Source organism: Cydia fagiglandana, chromosome 13 (assembly GCF_963556715.1).
Source record: "Cydia fagiglandana chromosome 13, ilCydFagi1.1, whole genome shotgun sequence".
Lineage (NCBI taxonomy): Eukaryota > Metazoa > Arthropoda > Insecta > Lepidoptera > Tortricidae > Cydia > Cydia fagiglandana.
The window spans coordinates 6,317,188-6,340,333 of record NC_085944.1 but is presented as its reverse complement, the minus strand read 5'-3'; the positions used below and the strand labels follow the sequence as shown (position 1 = coordinate 6,340,333).

The 23,146-nt window shown below is 35.1% G+C and overlaps 1 protein-coding gene across 3 annotated transcripts in view; it reads left to right on the top strand.

The window, feature by feature from the left end:
• LOC134670070 (G-protein coupled receptor Mth2-like) overlaps nucleotides 1-23,146 on the top strand; it is a 69,133-nt gene that overhangs the window by 36,116 nt on the left and 9,871 nt on the right. Inside the window, exons 4-6 of one of the 3 annotated variants that reach the window (XM_063527745.1) lie at nucleotides 4,254-4,332; nucleotides 7,808-7,843; nucleotides 13,222-13,400. In XM_063527745.1, coding sequence (XP_063383815.1) covers nucleotides 4,254-4,332; nucleotides 7,808-7,843; nucleotides 13,222-13,400 — 294 coding nt within the window. Of the gene's footprint in view, nucleotides 1-4,253; nucleotides 4,333-5,260; nucleotides 5,300-7,807; nucleotides 7,844-13,221; nucleotides 13,401-23,146 lie in introns of all 3 variants that reach the window. The other 2 variants (XM_063527743.1, XM_063527746.1) reach the window with 2 other exon arrangements.

Here is a 23,146-nt window from a genome sequence, read left to right as displayed (position 1 = left end):
TGTCTCTCTATCACTCTTCCGTATTAGCGCGACAGTGACAGTTGCGTTTCGATTGCTACGAAGCGTAAGCGATTGGCATCTTGGCTACGCGGCCTGCTCCGGCTTGCCCCACCGATGTGATTGACAATCCACCATTGCTAATTTTCGCTAATTACATTAACAAACACAACAAATGTATATAAATAATTTAACTCTGATGTACCTATGTATAATGTTGATGTAGGTACTCTGATGTGGTACACGTGGGTTGAATGTACGAGTATGTATGTACCATAATAAACTATCGATATGCTTTTACGAAGCACGTTCGTTTCATTGTGGAAAAACTATGCTACAGTCGTACTGCCGTATTCGAACTTCAAGATATTCACAAGAGACGACACGTACTAGATCCATTCTAGATACGTTATAGTTTAGATATCAACTAGTTCTCTTTTGCAGCGCAATTCGGGCAACCATTGTCACTTTTACGTTAGATAGAGTAAGATATCTATTAGATGTGAAATGTATCTCTAAGTATATCCTGTGGAAATCATTCAAGAGTATCTCCAGGCCGCGTAGCCAAGATGCAAATTGCTTACGTTCCGTAGCGATCGAAACGCAACTGTCACTGTCACACTAATAAGGAAGAGTGATAAAGAGACACAATGCTTTTTGTTGTCGAAGCGATAGCGATTGTAACCTTGGCTAGGCCGGCTGAATCGCGCAAATGTCAAATTTGACAGGTTAGATCTTAAATCTTAAACATATCGTTATCGTATCTTGGTGATGTCTAACAGATGTTTATTTCAAAATCCGAATCGGGCCCGTAGTTAGCTTAATAGTAAATAAATATGTAAAAACATTGTCACATATTTATAGACCTTATGTTTTAAATAGTTACTTAAGATTCCTGCTACATAAGTAAATATAACCCGTTCTGCAGAAACTGTACCTATTCAGGAAATACCTACCTATTCCCTGAAAGCAATAAAAGAGCAATGAAAAGAAACGCTATTCGTAATTGTTTCTACTTTACATTGAAAGACAAATTTCCAGAACTATCCACAACAAAGAAGCACGAGGTATTTTACAGTTTAGTTACAGTATGTTCTAATTACCGTTCTAGTAAACTAAGTTACTGATGGTGCAACGGAGCTGAGACTTTAAGAATGATATATGCCGCTACTTTAATATAACATAGTAGTTCTGGTCCTGGGAAGTAATACTGCTTCTAAAATAAATGTGAACTCTTGTAGTATGAAATTCTGTACCTATAAGAGTTTAAAGCATATTAATATACACATTCTGACTATTTTGGAAACTAGTTAAAATTATACCTTCAAACAAAAGTTCAGTATTATTTTTGATTAGCGCTATCATTCAGTAACATTTAGCTTAAATAAAATCATTTAGCTTAAATAAAAACTAACAATTTAGAATTTATGTTCAAACGAATTTCAGAACAGCAGCAAAGTAACAAAGGTACAAATTGAAACTGTAAAAGCCACGTAAAAGCGCTGAACGCAGGCTTACTTTTCAGTTAAAATTTTATTGTGAATATCGATTGGCATTTCGAAGTGCCTAGTGCTAAGTAACTTACCTAAGTTAGGTACATTTCACCATTCAGAAGAGTTTAAGTACCTACCTATCTAAGTCTTATTTTGATGTAGGGATAGTTCTTAAAGCTGAGTTATTTATAAATGTTATGAATAAAACAATAAGTTGACTAAGTAGCTAGTTCTAAGCACGCTAGTCATAGATTGATCACGAATTCTCTTGAGTAGTTGTTTGTAGTCCTTTAGTCGCTTCGTCAACATTGCTTTAGAGATTAGTTTTAATTGGTAAGTCACAGTAGTTACTGCTATCGTGTTAGAATGCTGAGAATAACGGGTATTAATTTATTATTTTAAATCAATTAAACGTCAATGTAACGTTTTTGCATTAAATATTTATATACATAGCTTATTTTAAATGTTTTATAAAAAAATACTATTACTTATTACTAAAGTAACCTATAATAATTATTCTTAGTTTACAAAGCACGTCTAAAATCGATCTTTTGACAGAGAAATGTATTGGTTTCTAACTCCAATACTCATCCATCACTGTACTCTCATTATGAGTTTCTGTTTCTCTTACTTAATATTTATTTTACTTGAACCTAAGATAAATACTCATTGCTAATAGTGCTAACTAATATATACCCTAACAATAATTGAAAGAAAAATAATTATAGGTAGGTTACTTCTTAAGTCTTAGAATGCTTTAAGGATCTCGTCTCTCTCGTAAACCACCAATGCCAATTTTGTTTTAAAATCTGTGTATAACCCTTTAAAGTCTACTTAACACGAAAGTATATCGATTACTTAGTTACCTACATCATTAAATGTTAAACCTCGATGTTTGCGTGTTTCCCACTCTTGCCTTTATATTCACGGACGCCATTTGTAGCATTATGCCGTCAGTGTATTAATGCCATAATAGATTTTCCTTCTAGGAAATCTACTTCGCTATTATGATATCATAACAACTAGGCCGAGATGAAAGAGTTGGATGAATGACGTTTGATCAACAGGATATCATACGAAAATACACTCCAAGTGTGTATGTTTGATGGCGTCGAATTAACCCGATGGTGCCCTAGTTTCTGATGATATCTCAATTAGATGAAGCAAATGGCAAATTCTCTTTATGTATAATAAATATACAATCAATTGGGTCAAAGGTTGTCCATCGTCATTCAACGTGGTAACGCGGCTAGTGTGATGGGTACCTTATCTCCAGGGATAACTCGGGGGAGACCTTTTGACTAGGCTTAAGCTAGTCTTAAGTTATTTATTTATTTGTATTGATATTTATGGAATAAATGACCTTGTAATTCTTTAACCGCAATTGGGTTAAAATTCGGGGTAACGGATATATAGTAGGGATGTACCGACTAGTCGCCGACTAGTCGGGAAAGCCGACTATCCGGCCACATTTGTAGTCGGCGATTAGTCGGCGACTAGTCGGCAAAAATGGCCGATTAGTCGGCACTTTATTAGTGAAAAAAAAACAGAAAAAAAATCAATGTTTACCATATGTTTTATGTTTATTTTACTAATTTTAGTAAAATTTATCTATTCAGGGCATACCTACGAAAACTTTTGTTCATATAATTGACCGTTTGATCGTTATCGTATGTTGGTGGACTGATGTTTTCTTCTACAGGTCGATCTCAACTGATTCTCGTGTAACTTCATGTGCCAGTTCGATAGTAAATTTTTTTTAATTCAGTTTTTGTTTTTTTAATGGTGGATCCATGAGGAACTATTAATGTTATTGCAAAATTTAGAGACTTAGTCAGGGCACGTTGCTCGTAAAGAAGCTGACCACAGGGGATACGTTCTTAACTGGCGACTACGTACGGGGAATAGAGCCTTGGAAATACCTCCTACAAATTGTACTGACGGTATGCTCAGGATCGCAAAGTAAAAGAACTAAAGAGAGAAATTGAACGAAGATTCTTGTGATAGGTCTTTGAACCTTTTAGAGAAGTAGAACACCTTTCAGCCAAGCTAAATTATGATGAATAACGCAACCAAACAGCAAAACTATTGTTTTTAACATGAACTTCTACGAAACTAATGATCTGGCCGACTAGCCGACTAGTCGGCCGACTAATCGGCCATTCGAGCGCCGATTAGTCGGCTAGTCGGCTAGTCGGCCAAATCAATAGTCGGTACATCACTAATATATAGTAAATATGACACATCCTTAAAATGGCTCTAGCAGAAATATTGTGATACCTACATATTAGGATTCTCGAATCTTTAGCGGCTCGTAAGATAGAGAGCGATAATACCTCATTTACACATTCACCAATTGTGGGACTTCATATATATAGTTAACTCCACACAGTCACATCCACAGTTTTATTAATAACTAGCGACCCGCCCCAGCTTCGCACGGGTTACACAAAACTTTAACATTTTATACAACTACTACTTATACACCTTCCTCAAGAATCACTCTATTGATAGGTTTAAATTCGTTTAGTCATTTTTGAGTTTATCGCGAACGTACACACAGATACACGCGGCGGGGTATTATAAAGTATGTATAGCGATGTCGCTGGCCCAGTACAACGTTGTATGTTTCACTATTATCGAACTGAAATTTGAACATTGTCATAGTGACATTAAGTAGAATTTTAGCTATCTTGAAGATGTAACAGAACCCTGTAAATATGCCTGTAATAAAGCGATATGTAATTTATTCTTTTGTTTCAGCTTTCATCGTGTACTACGCTTTTCAATCCAGCTTTTTCTGGCTCAACGTGATGTGTTTTGACATTTGGCGGACATTCAGGTACGTTGCATATTTGCAAATTTTAATAGTGAAATATTGTGAAAAGGTTTTCTAAAGCTAAATAAACTAACTAAAAACAATTTCAGCTACTGATTTGCTGACTGAAAGTTTCCAAGTTTACGAAATTTCCACATCCAAAAAAATCAGTACCTAACAGCTTAATTTTTGCATGTGTATGAGGTATGAGGAACGAACTTTCCAAAATTTTAGAATGTTTCTCCCAACTTGCGTACCTATCTGTAATTCCAGCACCACGATTTTATTTGATATAAAAAATATAACAATTCTTAGTTAAGTACTTAAGTGATGTAGCTTCAGTTTTAGTATACCTAAGTTCGTATTGGTAACTTACCTATCACAAGTCTATTATGTTATGAGTAAGCATATATATATTTTGGCCCGACTCCCAAAGACACGTAATGGCAAGATAAATTATTAAATGAATTAAATATGCAGCAGCAAGCTAATCTACACTAATTATGCGTTAATTAGTGTCCTAGGTACCATCACGCTCTGCGATTGTTGCGCCATTTAAGGTCATAGCTAAATTGGCTGTTCAATATTTACGCTATAGAATTTCCAATTTAGCAAGAACCCTAAATGGCATAACAATCCTGTGTGGTGACTGTACCTACAATTTATTAGATACATGCGAATGTAATGATATTTTTTTAGTTTTTGGCCTGTAACTAATGCAGTTATTTAGGGAATCCGTTGATTAATTCAAGTATTTTAAATACCTATGTAGTTTTACGTAATGGTGGTGGTACTGGTGCTCGACGCGGTCCCAGTACATGCCATCTTGAAACTTAAGTCATTGTCAATAGAGGTGACAGCAGGGTGTCATCTATTGGGCGTTAGTATGTCGAGCACTAGTACCACACCACCTTAATTTCCAATGGTCTGTTTGTATTGTTACGCATTACAGATCGGCCACACCGATTCCCTCCAGTACCGGAAACTCTCTGTAGGTTTCACCGTTGTTCACAATCGATGTTTAACAATAGCATGTGCTTAGTATAGGTGTAGGTGGCATGTCTCTATAGTCGATGTGTTTATCCCGTCGAACGCTTACCATACAACAAATTGATTCAAAGCAATTTGACCCATATTGATTTGTAGTAACACATGTCTGATACTGAGTCACTATAACCCAATCTGAGGTAGCATCACACGTGTCTTGGTAGGGCGCTCCACGGGTTAATATTATGCGGGGTGTCAAATCTCAAAGATCGTGCGATTGTAATCAAGAATTGATTTTTGTAGAATTTATAAAAATATACCTACCTACATGTATTTATAACAAAAGAAATCTTATCATACAAAAACCGGACACTAGGTATAAAGCATTCTCTACCAGTCAACTTTCATCCAAAGGAGATAAATAAGTGTATATCTGTATAATGTGTTATATACTCATAGTCTCATACTTTTCACATGTGTGATTTAGTAGCGCTATATCGTAGCGTGTAAATAGAGTAGGTATGCCCGCTAAGTAGCGTTTTTGAGCGATATTAAATATGGCATCACGCGGAGTGTTGAAATGGTTATAGTCAGTTTTTAAATTTAAAAGTTACTGATGATACCTACTAATTACATACTTAATATGTTTTCTATAGACTTTGTTGTCTAAAAGTGCCAGACTAAACAACTCTAGCAAGTGATCTATTCAACAGTCGAAGCAAAAAAATATTTGTAAAATAAAATATGTAATATCAAACAAACTTCACATAAAGTGGTAATATTGTGTCTAGCTACAGTTCGTTTTTTCTAGCATTAGAAAGAACTTCGCAGAATTACTTCTGCGAAGCTTACGCTTAAAATTATGAAAAAGAGATAAAAAGAGCAAAAAAGAGCAAGCGTAAGCTTACGCGTAAGCTTACGCTTGTGGTTCCAAATCCGGCACTTTTAGCGATAATAATTTGCAGTAAATTATATGTATTGACCATGCTACATTAGATAATTCAATAATTATTGACAATTAAAGAGCCTGATAAAAACTGCACGCTTGCTTCTGTGGAGTTCTTTCTAGTGCTAAAAAAACGAACTATAGTTAGATATGTTCTGCCTCTCCTGTGGTAGGTATACGTAAGTATATTTAGTTGAATGTGTAATGTTTTGATATCGAATTCCGCCACTCATCGGCATCGTTTGGGTTCTCTGATCTCGCTTGAAATAACTTTTTAATTTTTTTCAATCCGAGCGAATTTAATTAAAGACGGAGTTCGCGCATAAATATAACTTGCTCTCTTTTTATCTCTTTTTCATAATTTTATTAAATTTCTTTAATATTTTCCTTCGTTTTATACTAAGGCATAGATCAGAAACAGTAGATTATTATTTGTCTAATACAAGAAGCATGAAGCTGTTTAGAACTATTATGAAATAAGTAGTTTTATATTTTTTTATATTACGTTGTCATTTGCTATATGCCGGGTGTGGCCTGTAATATGAGCAAAAAAATTAACTGTAGGCTGTACTCCTCATACTGATCAACATTTGTTCAGCGACTTTTGAAAATAACTTGTAGTTTAATTTTTAATACACTTTAAAGGTTATTCAAAGACGCAATGTATTGCGAATTTTGTTATGTTTAAGGCTTGACAAGCAACGTCAATTACAATGATATGACGTGGCGATGGCGTCCATTGAAGATAATATTTATTTTGTATGAAAAATAGGGAGTATAAATACTTCATAATTTTTAAAAGTTGTTGAACAAAAGTGTCACCGTTTGAGGAGTACAATCTATGTTTTAATTATTATTTGCTCATGTTACCTGTAACCGGTAACCGGTGGGTGTGGCCTGCTACACCCGGTATAGAGAACAGTTTGTATTTTTAAACTTTTTAGAATTTACAGTTTTGTAGGAATAGTTATTCCAAATTTTATAATCAATGTTATCAATTGCATGAAATTGGATTAGGTATTTCTAATTGAATTATTTCGATTTGTTTCGATTGTATCTAGCAAACAACTATACTTAACTAAATAACTGTAAGAATACAAATTATTTAATAAATATGAATATCTATTCTATTTACTTTGTTCCTTTCCGATGCAGAGGTAGTTATGTGAAAGCAAAGCGCTTGTATGATTTTCAAGTCGCTTTAGAATCTCGAAACACCTATGTATCTCCAAATACCTATCGCATTAGTTCACGAACCCAAATGGAACGGAGGGCCTATCGCTCGACGTGTTGCTTCCCTGACACACTTACGTACGAATTTACAAGTGCGACAGAGAAGAAACACGTCGAACGTGGTTCGCGGTAGGCCCTCAGGCCTGTTTAAGCTTTGTGCATTTGCAGATAAGCATTTTAGTTATTCAGTTGCGGAGACAAGTAACCTCTTCTATTTAGAAATTTCTATCTATTTCGGGAACAAAGGATTCTTTTATCTATTTTCATTCGTCCTGGCTCTTTCACAAACTAATTTTGTAACATTTTATTTAACGCTATCCGATATCACTAAAGGACGTCAGGGCAAACCATAACCCAGGAATCGCAACGGTAAGGCTTTTTTCAATAAATTAAGAATTTAGGTCATATATCATATGTTGTTTAGTTATTATAGGTACACTATGTGCTAAGAAGTAGTCTTTATTTAATAATAAGGACCTACCTAATTTTGCACCTTACGACTTACGACATCTACGTATTAGCAAAGTCAAGATTTATAATACATATTTTTTTTTTATTATGAATGGGCTTACTCATGGCCACAGACTAGCCGAGGCGTAGACGTGTTAATATATTTTCATGTTTTTGGTGCGCGAATAGAACTCGAGATGTTCGTTCCTTGTGCTTACTTACTCGTATTTTTGCCAAAATGAGCCGAGCTTCAGCCGAGAATGCACCATGAAGTTTGGACGCTTTATTTTATTTTATCAGTATTCAGACACTGCATTTTACAGGAGTGCAACGAAACGTAAATTCCGAGTCGTTTGCTTTAAAATTGCATTTCGTCTAGTTTTTAATTTACGTATTACATGTTAACCAACCTTATTCGTGTATTTTTGTATTATAAGTTATTACTGTTATAGTAATACTAGCTCTTGCCCACGACTCTGTTCGCGTAACAGCGAATTATCACTGAAATACATTTTAGAACAATTAATCAAAACTAGATTTCATCAAGGCACTTTGCGAAAACTAATACTACAATCGGAGATAAACTTAAGGCAACAAATACTATCAGCTCTTACTCGGCTGTGTAAGATACTGGAACAGAAATCCACAATCGTCCCAGGTACGATTATTTATTTGGATCAATGACGTTATCTATTTACTATTTACTTCTAACTCGCAACTAAAAGTTATTGCCTTGTAAACTGCTTTATTATCACTGTGAAATTATACAATCTGTTAACCTTTGTTGCGAAATTATACAATCTGTTAACCTTTGTTGCAAAATTATACAATCAGTTAACCTTTGTTGCGAAATTATACAATCTGTTAACCTTTGTTGCAAAATTATACAATCAGTTAACCTTTGTTGCGAAATTATACAATCAGTTAACCTTTGTTGCAAAATTATACAATCTGTTAACCTTTGTTGCAAAATTATACAATCAGTTAACCTTTGTTGCAAAATTATACAATCTGTTAACCTTTGTTGCAAAATTATACAATCAGTTAACCTTTGTTGCAAAATTATACAATCAGTTAACCTTTGTTGCAAAATTATACAATCTGTTAACCTTTGTTGCAAAATTATACAATCAGTTAACCTTTGTTGCGAAATTATACAATCTGTTAACCTTTGTTGCAAAATTATACAATCAGTTAACCTTTGTTGCGAAATTATACAATCAGTTAACCTTTGTTGCAAAATTATACAATCTGTTAACCTTTGTTGCAAAATTATACAATCAGTTAACCTTTGTTGCGAAATTATACAATCTGTTAACCTTTGTTGCAAAATTATACAATCAGTTAACCTTTGTTGCGAAATTATACAATCAGTTAACCTTTGTTGCGAAATTATACAATCTGTTAACCTTTGTTGCAAAATTATACAATCTGTTAACCGTTGTTGCTAAATTATACAATCTGTTAACCTTTGTTGCGAAATTATACAATCTGTTAACCTTTGTTGCTAAATTATACAATATGTTAACCTTTGTTGCGAAATTATACAATCTGTTAACCTTTGTTGCTTCAGTAAGATTAATGGAACACGCTGTATTCGCTGTACCTATCTAAATATCAATGCAGTGTAAAGCTTGCTTGAACATCGTTGTTCTAAAATATGATACGAAAAGGAACAAGTATGGATTTGAAAGAAAGACGTTCCCGATTACCTTCGTAACCTATGTTATGTACGAGTAGTAAGTGAAGTACTTAACTTAAATGTTAAAGGTTAAGCTAATTTCATTTAATAGTTATTTACTTTTAGTTATAAGTCTAATGCCAATACCTAAATTAGTAAATCTGATGTTATTCGTAATTTGTAAGACATACAAAACGTAGGTATTCTAGACAAAGATTCGCTAGATTTTTTGTGTGGAAATTAAGAGCTTACCGTGTTACTCTTTCTTGAGACCCAGAACGATGTTTCTGTTTTCATGAATTCTTACAAGTACATAATTAGTCTCACCTCCTATATATAAGTGCTTGTTAAAAAGAGCACTCAAATATTTAGAAATAATAAACTTAATTAAGAAGCTTACCGCGCACTGCGACCATTTTGTTAAATTCACATTTCGGTAAACTTTAACACTTGGGAAGAACGCTCTGAACTCATTTATATTATTTTTACGATTCTCTTAACATTAATTGCAGTAATTTCTAGTAGTTACCATTACCACCTCTATAAAATCGTACAGTAGGTAGGTGTCTAATGAACGGCGCAGTAAAGCTAATGTTATGATCTCATGATCAAAATTCACATCGCTGCCAAAGGTGCTCTTTAGTTAGGGAATGCAATAACCGGCCAAACTTCATAACCGGTTTCGGTTACGGTTATGCTCGAAAAATAACCGATTATCGGTTATAATCGGTTACGCTTATGCTCGAAAAATAACCGAATATCGGTTATAATCGGTTACGGTTATTATCGACGAAAAATAATAATTTTACAATGAAGTAATTAATAAAATACAAAAATCTTTGTTTTAGTACCTAGTAGTCTTCGTTTTTTAATAAAACACACCAAATACAGTAAAAGTAAAATATGACCTTGAACGTGATACAATATTCAATAAAATATTTCATAAATAAGGGAAGTAAATTTGGTGTATTTTTGTTATTAAAGTTCACGAATGACAAAATTATAGTCACAGGTGTCACAGCCAAAACTGGCAGGATTTTGTAGTCATTAGATGATAAAAACATTAAAAACATACAATTAAAGTCATAATAAAATAACCTAAAATAACCATAACCGGTTATTCGAATTTCCAATATTCGGTTATGAAATTTTGTCAAAATATTCGGCTATAACCGAATTGTTCGTATGTTATTTTTTATGATTCGGTTATAACCGAATATTTCGGATACGGTTACGGTTATAACCGATTTGCATTCCCTAGCTCTAGTTGAGCCAAACATTACGCACGACGCACGACAGTGAGGCGTGCCTCGTGGGACATATAAATTTATTGAAATATCACTAACGTCAATTAACTCAAAAAGATTCAAATTTCGCCACATAGAGCGTGAGCGTGATCATGTCTTGGTTTCCCACCACACGGTTCGCACAAACTGAGCCAATAAAATGTGTCGGGTCAATTTTCAAATAGGCATTTTTTGCTGTCCCACGGCTAAAACCCGAAGTCCATAGGACTAAAAGACTGGGTATGTATATATTTTCATTCAGTGTATTATAAGCTTTAAAAATCATGCACAACTGTACCAAAAATATTATTTGGTCCTGACAAAACCGCATTTGAAGTTCCAAAAATGGCGAAATTTGCCGTTTTTTCGCGTGTCCCAGTGGCGGCACCGCGCAATAAAAAAAATCATAACTTTGGATGTAGGCAACGTATTATAAACAACTTTGTATTTCTATAAAGAGCATTTTCTAGAGAATTGATTTAATCGTATTGATAAATTAATGCGTTATTTAATAAAACAAGGGAAGCCTTTTTATCGCTGTCCCGCGCGGCACCTGTTTTGTTATGACTTAAATATACCCCCTATAATCTTCTTTGTCTATTGAATAATGGTTAGATTAAATTTACAACGCAATAGTGCGGTCAGTTGGGCATCGATTGACATCAAATGTAAACCCGGAAACAGTTTAATTTATTTAAAAACAGATAAAAATCTCTTTCGATATATTTTGGTACGACTACAACGACATTTGTATGGACTCTGAATACGTTGGTACATAGTTGGAATAAAAATGTTTCTTTTATAATAATAGTTGCAAATATAGTGTTAAAATATATAGTAAAATAAATAAGTGAATCTGTTGTATTGTGTAGGAAATATCGCTAAAAAATATTATTGGCGACATGTCGCGACATTTGTATGGCGACATTTATACGGTTATTTTGACCGTATAAATGTCGATTGTGGCATACAAATGTCGACATAGTGCCATACAGATGTCGAGAAGGTGTTATACATATGTCGTCAGGGTCTTATAAATGCAACAAAAATAATAAATAGTGGCATATACATGTTGATACTGCCATATAATGTAGAAAAAATGCCGTATAAATGTCAAAAGCGCCTTACAAATGGCTAAATAGTGTCATACAAATGTCGATCTTTAAACGTCCATATCTAGCTAACTATAAAAAGTACAGAGGTGCCTCCTACAGTATATTTTTTGTTGTTAAGAACCCTTCCTAAAACGACGATTATAAATCAGATTATTCAAAAATAAAAAATTGCCATACAAATGTCGAAAAAACACCCTCTTCAAAAATTTACCCTGTCAGTTTAGTCACAAATAAATAAGCCCTTTTTATGTTTAATTAAATTTATTGAAATTAATTATTAATTTATTGAATTAATTTATTGAAAAACTAGTGCCTACGTCAAATCATGGGATTAGTTGTCAAGCGGACCCCAGGCTCCCATGAGCCGTGGCAAAATGCCGGGATAACGCCAGGAAGAAGAAATTAAATTTATTGAAATTATTCAATAAATTTCATTAAACATTAAAAAAAGCTTAGATTGCTCACTTCTTAAGTACTTACATAGATTAAAAACCCATTTATATTAAGTTTCAAGCGAGCATTGCGAAAACTTATCTGTATTGTAATACCTATTTAAACTTAATACGTTTAATTAAACTTCATTCACGTTTTACCGTACCTCTCATACTTAAATGCTGTATGGAGTGGGCACTTTATAAGCTTACTTATTTATCTATGGTTTAAGACGAAACAGGAGCTGTGTTTTAAATATTTTACGTAAATATACCCGCCTAAAACTAGTGCGATAAGGACAAGGTGAAAAATCCCGCGTAAAAATCTCAAAAATCGAGGTTTGGTACTCGACTGTTTCCTCCTCCAAAACTTAACCAATCCAAACCAACCTTGGAAATCTAAATGATTATGAAATTATCTGTGTCGGACCGTTTTGCTTTTTTGGCTAGTTGATATCGCTTTTGAATACTACGCCTCTCATTGCGGCATAGTCAATTAGGTCATTTTGGCTATTTTTTAAGGGCTCTAGCGCCTTAAAAAACAAAAATATCAAAAAAAGCAAAACGGTCCGACACAGATTTTGACAATATTAATCTGCGTTGAAAAAATCATTGCTCTAGCATCAAAACCCAAGGAGGAAAAAGTCGAGTACGTTTGTATGGAGAAATAACCACTCCTGTTGGCTCTTAATATGACGCCGCAGACTGCACTGTTGTGCATTTTGATCTACAGACGTCTGGCTATGGGTACCTGTAGGTTCTAACCTGTTTATTGTAACCACAGGGGCTACCGAGGAGGCAGCAGTAAGAAGCGGCACGAGCAACGACGGTTCGCCATGTATGGACTGTACGCGTGGGGTGTACCATTGGTGCTCACCGCTCTCACCGCCTTCATGCAGTTCGGGCAACTGCCCAACTACATCTTGAAGCCGGGACTGGGCGATATGAAGTGCTGGTTTGAAGGTGGGTCATAACTAGAGTCTAGAACACAAGTATGTGGTCGTAATAGCAAAAATCGAGAATATCGAGATTACGGTAATTTTTACTTATGTGTGTAACAGTTACCTACATAACTTTGAGTTATGTTGCTTACGCGTTTGCTGTGTAAACTAGTATGTAATTTTCTTTAGTGCATAATTAATCAATTATGTTCATCTATTTTCATGGGTACCTTTGCACCCGGTACAGCCCGCGGAGGTCTTTTAGATTAAAATATTTTAATATTTAGATATATTTAAGTTACTTTTGTATGATTATTTATGTACCATTAACCTTTTGTATAATAAAGTTATTATTCTTAAATTTGCAGTAATAAAAAATTATGTTCATTAGGTGCATCGTTGTACTGAATGAAAATTAAATTCTTTATTCTACGTTACTACCTACTTTGCATTGCATTTGTTAAATTTCTTAGGAGTAATACTAGGGGAGACCGAGGTGAGTTGTGACAGAGAAAAGTTGTGACATTGTCGATTTTTTGGAATCTATTGACTGTTAGCGAGCTCGCAACAGTGTGCGTTTGTTAGCTGGTAACTTGAACTAACAAACGCGCGCTATTGCGACCTTGTTTTTAATTAATAGATTCCAAAAAATCAACAATGTCACAACTCTCCTCTGTCACAACTCACCTCGGTCTCCCCTAATACTGCCATAATGTGGAAACTTTTGTTCTAGATACTTTTCAATCGCACATTTCTAAGCTTAAAGGATTTGGTGGTGTAGAGAGATAGGCGAGTCTAAATACGGCCATGTTTCACGTTGGATAAAATCTTGTCGTTCGTGCGGTGGCGACTGTTCCCACGGGACAGATATAGGTACCTAAATTTCCTAGGGATGAATTTTTAATCCCTTAATTCCTGAGTGTCGCAATGGACAATTTTTAGCAATTACTGTATTAGCATCTAGCATTGGTTAATACGAAAATTATACCTAACCGACTTTGTAACAGACTTTGGCCGATTTAGAGTTTTCCCTCAAAAATGGACACAAGAAACAACAAGAATTTTAATTTTATCAATCTAATTTCAACTTCTAATTCTAATCTAATTCCAATCTAATTTCTTGCAGTACTTTAGACCGTGTAACTATTTACTTAGCCCGTAAAAGCATAAACTGTTTGGTCTGTTTGTCCCGCTTTTCACTCGCATATTTGTTAGGATTAGCCAGATTTCGCTTAAGGATGCAGAGAGTTGAACAAGGGCAACGTTTTACGCGGAATTAATTCTTGCCGCTCGGTAAGGATTGTTCCCACACGATAAGATAAACTGAAATAATCCCGAATGAGATAGGTATATACAGTGGTTCACTAAAAGAAATTAATAACTAGCTCATTTAAATCTAAAATAGGCCCTTGAGGCATTGTACCAAGGATGCTGGCGGCATTTCCTCGATGTATCGCAATGCTGATACGTTGTGCGAGGTATCCACCAAAAAAAACCCGAATGTTGAATTGGGTAGGTAAAGTTTTTTGAAGATAGGCAAATTATATTTTTTCCCGATAGTATTCATTATAGCGATCACGGAAATGCAGCTCTTTTATTTTTATATCATTTTATTGATTAAATATAATTTTTTAAATGATCGATATGACGTTTGTGAGGTGAAATGGCAGACTCGAGTAATTAATTCCTTGGCGCGTAGTAAATGGGACGAGATAGAAAAAAAAAATCGATGTCAACTGTCAGTGTCACTTAGCTCTCATTCCCGAAAAATAACGGACAAGCCTCATGTTACCTTGCGAATTGCTATTAATGTTATCATTGAGATTTTCGGCGACCTCAGCACGACCCACGGACTTCTGATTCCCCACGACATCTGCGCGTATTTGGACAAAGATTGAATTTACTTTCGATAACTTGGCACTGCATAAATTATTGGACAACGTTTTCTTCCCCACCCCTACACGACGGCCCCTACGCTGACCCTTGGACAGAGTTTTGCAAGAAAAATAAGCGAGTTCATACGAGATTGCGAGCAGATTCTACAAATTTGTAATTATTATCATAACAGTGATAAGCACAATGCCGTTGAATTAGAGGAGCAATGGCCGTACAGGAGTACGTATCCGTGAAATACATAGGTACAGAAAACTTTCTTCACTTGTGTTTTGATTTTTATTATTAAATTGCCATGAGCTGTTAAGTTCGTAAACAAGAAATCGGTCTAATTTTTTCTAACAATTTCAACCATCTGTTAGTTTTGTGTGGTTATCCTCATTTTATGAATGTTGTTCTTATTTTCAGGTGGATGTAAACATTCATTGGCGGTATTATACTGATGGCTAATTAGAACCATTGAGCCATGACGTACTTCCTTGCAGTGTTATTCGGCTAAGCCTCGAGCATCCTGTGAATCTGAAGGATATAATTATTTCCATAAAAAAGAGCAATCGAATTAGGACCAAGATATCCCGAGAATCTAAAGACATTTTATAAAAAATGCAATAAAATGAAAATGGGAGACTCTCTTATTTTAACAATGTTACAAGATCATGACAATGTTATGGTCTATACTTATTAAAATTTTAAAACCAACATGTCTTTATCTTTGACTTGAAAATGTACAAATGATTTGGGTTAAGTTTTATGAAATGCAACTTATGCTAAAAATCTATTATTATTATATGTCAAATTATCGTGAACTCGATGTTGCTTAAGGCGTATCCAAATTAGTCAATTTTTCGCCAATCTGATTAAATTGCCCGATCGAATCGGGACGTACGGACGCAAACGCCAATTTGGCTCGCCGAATTCAACCGCCGATAATGACCAATAAAATGAGGTGCGGACACAAGAACACCAATTTGTGAGGCTAGTATTTTCGTTGTGGGGCATTTTTTCAATTTAAATGGGTCTAATATCACCATAAATCTAAAATTGGAGATTGACGCCAATTTCATTTCTGATCAAATCGACCGATTTGATCAGTCCCGTCTGGATACCGCTTTAGCACCGCGAAAGGGCGCTGCGCGGTGCGCGCGGATTGACGCATGCGCGTACCGTATGCTTTGTATCTATGGTAATATAATTTTAAAAAATATGCAAATAAAAGGCGGCAAAGTTTATTCGTTGTGCAATACTCAATAAGTTACCGCTTGTTATTTTAATACTCGTAATAAACAAAATGAGTTCAAGTGACGAAAACGACCTGGAATAGACGGCATGCACCGCCTCATTTTAAAGCAGAAGCAAACTTAATAATGAATAACTAGCTTCCTGCTAAGTCCTGGGACAAATACAACAGGACTTACGACATGCTCATGCTGTGGAAGGACACAAGAAGGACAGCCAAAACGCAAGAAACACCTACTCTGAAAGTGGTTTTTAGCGTATTTCTGTGACCAAGTGAAAACTAAAAAGCCATCTACATTTAATATAAACTAAGAATATGCGTTGTTTTTTTAATTGTATTCGCGTCACTTTACCCCTATTAAATACGCTTTACTAAATTGAATTTGTTTTATTTCCTCACATAATTTGAGAATAGTGCTTACTATATATACCTCAATGGAAGCAAAAATGTAGTATTTTTGCGAGTTGATACACTTGCTACTTGTGTAAAGTGGCAAATGTATTAAACCCGCAATCAACACTAATCAATATGTAAACAGGCCCCAACGTGAAGCACATTTACCCTGTAGACATACTTATCCATATTGACCATATTTGAACCTCTCAACTCTCTTCAAGGGCACGCCACACAGCGTGATTCTATATACTGTTGTAATGTTAATGCTTAAGGATAATAATTTGTGGATTTTAAAATAAAACGAAACGAAATTTACTGGATTTATATTATATTATTTTGGATTTATATTATAAGTTTTCTAAAGTACAGTCGCCATCAGATATATTGGTGCAGCTAGGGTGCTCATAAATATCTGAACACGCCTCTATTATCAGGGCGTGCGTGTTCAGATATTGTGAACACCTTGCCGAGCCCATATATAATAGCCAATAACGACCTAGTTATTAACACTATTACAATCTTAATCATTATGTATGTATAATACAACAATCACGTTTATATAGTCCTCACAAACGTATAAGTTACCATTTTGGCCAATATATCTTCAAAGCTTGGCACCGAATCGCTGTTAAAGACTTTGGTGTGCTCAAATACGCTGAATTTGGAAAGTAACGTCTGTACTTCCTACAAGACGGTACGACGCACTTTGAGTTCATCTCTGTAATATTCTATTTCCATTCGAACGTTTCCGGGATCGTCTCCATCTATTGTGTTGATACTGAGATCCAAAATGACTCGTGTAGCAGTCCAAGAGTCGTGGTGGAGGTGTTAATGAAAATGTTCTCCAAGAAGCAGTGCCAAGTAGTCGAAAGCAATCGTTATCATTATCAAAATATCCGTGTTGATCGTGCTAGGGACGTTAAAAATACTTATTCTAGAAATCACACCGACATCCAATTACAAGAAAACACAAATGTTTCGTCCGACCATTATTTTCCAATTATTTGCAAGTTATTTTCCAAGAATGACACTGACAGTTGACATCGATTTTTTTTCTATCTCGTCCCATTTACTACGCGCCAAGGAATTAATTACTCGAGTCTGCCATTTCACCTCACAAACGTCATATCGATCATTTAAAAAATTATATTTAATCAAAAAAATGATATAAAAATAAAAGAGCTGCATTTCCGTGATCGCTATAATGAATACTATCGGGAAAAAATATAATTTGCCTATCTTCAAAAAACTTTACCTACCCAATTGTGACTCTAATCCTACTATCTCATATTTAAAGTTAAGTGAAGAAGGAATAAGATTCAGAGCACAGTTTTAAAGCCTAACTACTTAATGTAAAACTTGGAAAATTAGTTCAGTCGTCTTGTCGTCTATATCTTCGCTTTCAGAAGTTCACACTAAAAGCTTTATTATTTTTTTGTCTCTTGTTTTCCTTCGTTAAAACAGAAATCTGGAATATAATCCTCCTAATTGCCAGATACAGCCATCTTTGTTTGATATTCAGAGTAGGTAAATTGTTATTTGTTAATCCGGTATTACAGCAGATTATTTATGCTAAACAAGCCATTTTCTAAATGGTGTGCTTCCGTTCCTAAATAATGCGGAAAGTTATAAATAATGCATTAAGTACGGTATTTACTACGGGATGGTCGTTACATGGTAGGTAGCCTGGGTAGGTAGGTTCATAAATAACTTAGTAATAGGGTCCCGTTTTACCCTTTGGGTACGGAACCCTAAAAACCACCAACTTTATCGCTTCTAAAGTCTAAAGAGCCCTTGTTAGTTCTAAGGAAGAGTTATAACATCATGAATATCATGATGTTATAATATAACTCTTCCTTATATATTCCAACGGTAAAAAAATCTAGCTTATGCGATAGATAAATTTTATATTAACTGTTATATAAATTTTAATAACAAAACATCCACGTTTTGAGTCGAGGGCGCGGTACGCAGGGCTTGGCGAAGGCACTAGTATTAAATCATAATTTTGCGAATTTATTTCCATCGTTTCGACGCAGATTACACTGGTCATTAAGTTTGTGAGCAACGACAAAAGTTTTCCAGCCGACCAAAAGTTTTTTTTTTCTTGACCCGGTAGACAAAAAATTCTAAGCATTACGATTTGAATATACAGGGTGTTACTGACCATCGGGCTTTAAATCCAGGGTTCGATTCTACTCGCTAAACTGAGCTCCTTTTATTATGGCACCAACCCCGAAATCCCCAAAAACTTTTCCCCGATTTTAGGGTTGGTCCTATATTAAAAGTAGCTCAGTTTAGCGAGTAAAATCAAGCCCTGGAATTAAAGCCCCATGGTCAGACACATACTGTATGCAGACTCCGCAAGGCCAAGAATTTAAATTAGTAAAGTAATTTAAATATTTTATCATCCCAACAGTCCTGGAATGCTACGTATGATTTTATCTGACTACCCTACGCCAACGGAACGTGGGCGTAAAATATGGCTTTTATTAACGCTCTCATAAATTTAACGTTGTATACGGGAGTTAAAAAACAATAAGCCTGGCATTCGATCGTGAAATCTACCGCCCGTCGAACGGTACGAATAATTGATTTTCCATCAAATATTAGGATATACCGCGGCGGTGAAAAATTCAAGCTCATTGAGAATTAATGAAATGAAGGCATTAAGGCAGTGCGCGTCGACTGTACAAAGACTTGTCGGCGCTCCTATTAATAGAGGCTTCTGGTGACCAGAGGGTTGGCCACTATTTCGCGCAGCGTATTATTGCCATACAGCGGGGAAATACGCCCAGCCTTCTGGGTTCTGTAGGTTTTTTGTAAAAGTTTTATTATGTTTATTTGTTTCTTTCTTAGGCATTAACCGATTTCATTGCATTATTTACCAATTTTTACCAATTTTTTATGCTACGATGGTGGATAGTGGCACAGATACTGTAGCCTATGGACGATTGCAACTCTATCCCCTAACGTCCCGTGGTCCTTCTCCTATCTTATTAATACTGGTAAAAATTACCTCCAAAATAATTAAAATAATTATTAGTGGCTAGCAGACCTCGCGAACCCCCATGGTTGCACAACTTCGTGATATTTACAAAAAAATCCTCCTTAATTATCGAACCACAAAATTTCACGAGAATCGGTTGAAAAATGCGATCTTTAGAATCCGGGCATATCTGTCCAAGCTGAAACGGAGACCTTCGCTCCGCTCGGTCAGTTAAATGCTGATTAAATGGAATGAGTTGCTTTTGCTTTGTCTCTACTACTACATACCCATATAACCTGTCTATAATAATATTTGCTATTTTGTTGAATTGAATAGTTTAGTTCAAACTCACGAGGGTCTTTTAAGAGGGCGTAGAGGAGGGTAAATTTTCAGATTCTGTCAAATTACCCCATTTCACACACAAACGCAGCTCACGCACACTACCTCAATTTACTGGGACAGGTCAGTGACCCCTAATGTTTGTTTAAAGGTGCTGCTTCGAGTTTAGTGTTAACTACTAACCTTCTTTGAGGAATTCAAACTGTCACAGCTTTCCTTTGTGAGAAGACAGAGAAAAAACACTTTTTTATATATAGCTTTCCTTGTTTGTTCATGTCATGTCATAGGTATGTGACGTATTAGGTAATTAATTATTTTCGTTGTTGACTTTTGTATTAAGATAGGTTCAAAACGGCGACGCTCTTAACTGTCCATCGGTGGACCTTATGCCTTTTGTAATAAGGTTTACGGACTGTCAGTTAACAGTGTGGTGGTGGGCAATGGTAGGTATGCGGTTTGTAGACAGACCGAATTAAACCTAGGAGTTTTATTATTAAAAATATAAGAAATCATCTCATCTATCTACTCGAAAAAAGTGGACTATATCTAAAATTATCCCTTTATTACTTATAGGTCTTTCTTTCTTTCTTTCTTTCTTAACATATTTTTTTACAAATAAAGACGCTTATTTAATTTCACTTATAACTTAATTTTTAAAGCTCTGTTAATAATAAAGCTTTAAAAACATCTAATAAAATTCAGGTACTACACTTATACTTTTGTAAGTCAGTAAGTGATGCTTACTTAAAACTTATTGGGAAATCAAATAACTCATAATTACCTATATTAAAATATATAAATGTACTATTTCATCTCATTTCATCCCAATCCGCATTGGGCTAGCGTGGGGACTATAGCCCAAGCCCTCTCGCGCATGAGACGAGGCCTGTGCTCAGCAGTGGGACGTATATAGGCCGAAATGATGATGATGATTTCATCTCATACGTTCAATAAGGCCCAGGACCGGGCCTTGTCACCCGCACTGACAGAGGGCCTTTTTAGCCCTACATAATATTAAAGAACTGTGTCCCGGATAGTATGGGTTCTGGTCCATGGCGCGTCCTGAAGTAACTTATACAGTGTGTAATCGTTAAGTGTAGCCAGGCTATAATTCCGTAAATATAACAGATATCAGAAAACTTCAAATTGATATCAAAAGTGCGTTACCCAATGAGTAAAATTACATTTATAACTTTTTTTAAATAAAAGTAGAAATATCTCAAACATTAACTTCAAACCCTCCCATACATTTAGTACGACGACTCACCCCTCAAAGAACGTCGGTGTCCTAAGAGACAAAACTGCTTGAGATTCATTATTTGCGATAGTAAACTGTAATAGAATAATAAAACTACCGTTTATTAAATAATAATCTCAAGCAGTTTTATCTCTTACGACACCAACGTTCTTTGAGGGGTGAGTCATCGTACTAAATATTTAGGAGTTAGGGAGGGTTTAAAGTTAATGTTTGGGATATTCCTGCTTTTATGAATAAAAATATTAATGTATTTTACTCATTGGATTACGCGCTCTCTATATCAATTCGAAATTTTCTGATATCTGTTATATTTACGGAATTATAGCCTGACTACACTTAACGATTACACCCTGTATATCATTAGATAGTTCATAGCCTATATCGATAGAATATATCGTTCTTATGAGCGTATTTGGTGGGCATACCTTATTATTAAAAAAGTCTACTGCTTTATACTCGGAGTAATTAACAATGGAGCCGCCATTAACAGGCGTTCCCCTCTGTCGAAAATAGGCGGCCAATGGTCAACCACATGTCAACCATATGTATGGACTGACGTTTGGCTGACTTGACGTACCTATACATTTGATGTGCCCCTCCCTCGCAAAAAACGGCAGACTATTTTGTACCGAAAATTTTAGACATGGCGTCTCCGTTGGTTATATCCTCTAAGGCTTTATAATAGGGTGGCACTGGTGGCAGAAACTCATTTCATTTGTAAAATTATCACCTGTAATTTATCTGTAAAATATAAAAACATTGTATTCACACTTTTCAAATGCCAGATGATTATTTTATTTAATTTTATTTCAATATTTAATGTTTGACTTGCCACGTGCGGTGCCACAATTATTATTCAGAAAAAATATATGAGTGCCTATTTTATAGTGATACTTTTTAGAATGGAGAATAAATGAGCAAAATTTAACAATTTTTTTATTTAGTACAAATCACCACACTGTGATTGTAAAAAAATACATATAATATTCATTTATTGTGCAAAAATCAGTTTATTTGTATGAATCGTTATACATACCTATAACGATTATTTAAAAACTGAATTCCTCGTCCCTAGATTATACAAACATGATATATAACTTGCCCTAGTTGCTAAGAGCATGAAGAAATATAGCATAGATTGGACCGGGGAGCCGACCATTTCCCCTCTTCCCTTATTTTTGGTATACGGTACGATCTCGTTGCTACCGGGCCTTATCAGCCCATTATTTGGTAATAACGGTATGCAAGGCATCTAACACAACTAATAAAACCTCCATGAACAGAAATGGGTGACATATTTTATAAGATTTGACAGTATCCAAGAAGAATCAGATTCAGAATCATTAAACGGCAACTAAGCCACTAGTATTGGGTTGCCTATAATCATTTTTCTGTGAATGTACTCGTAAACCTCTATCCGTTAGTATGCGATTCATTAATGGACGCACCATGGCCCAAATCGGGACACAGTTCTTTAACACGTAATGTTAATAATCAGTGAACATTATTAATTACGCTCAAATGCTTAAGTTTCAGTACAGGTAAAAGTACATATGAGCTGTACTTTTAATTGTTAGTACAATCGGCATCAAATAGATAGTGACGGCCAAAGTGACCAAATATAGTTATAGGATCTAAATGTGAACGAATAAGGTC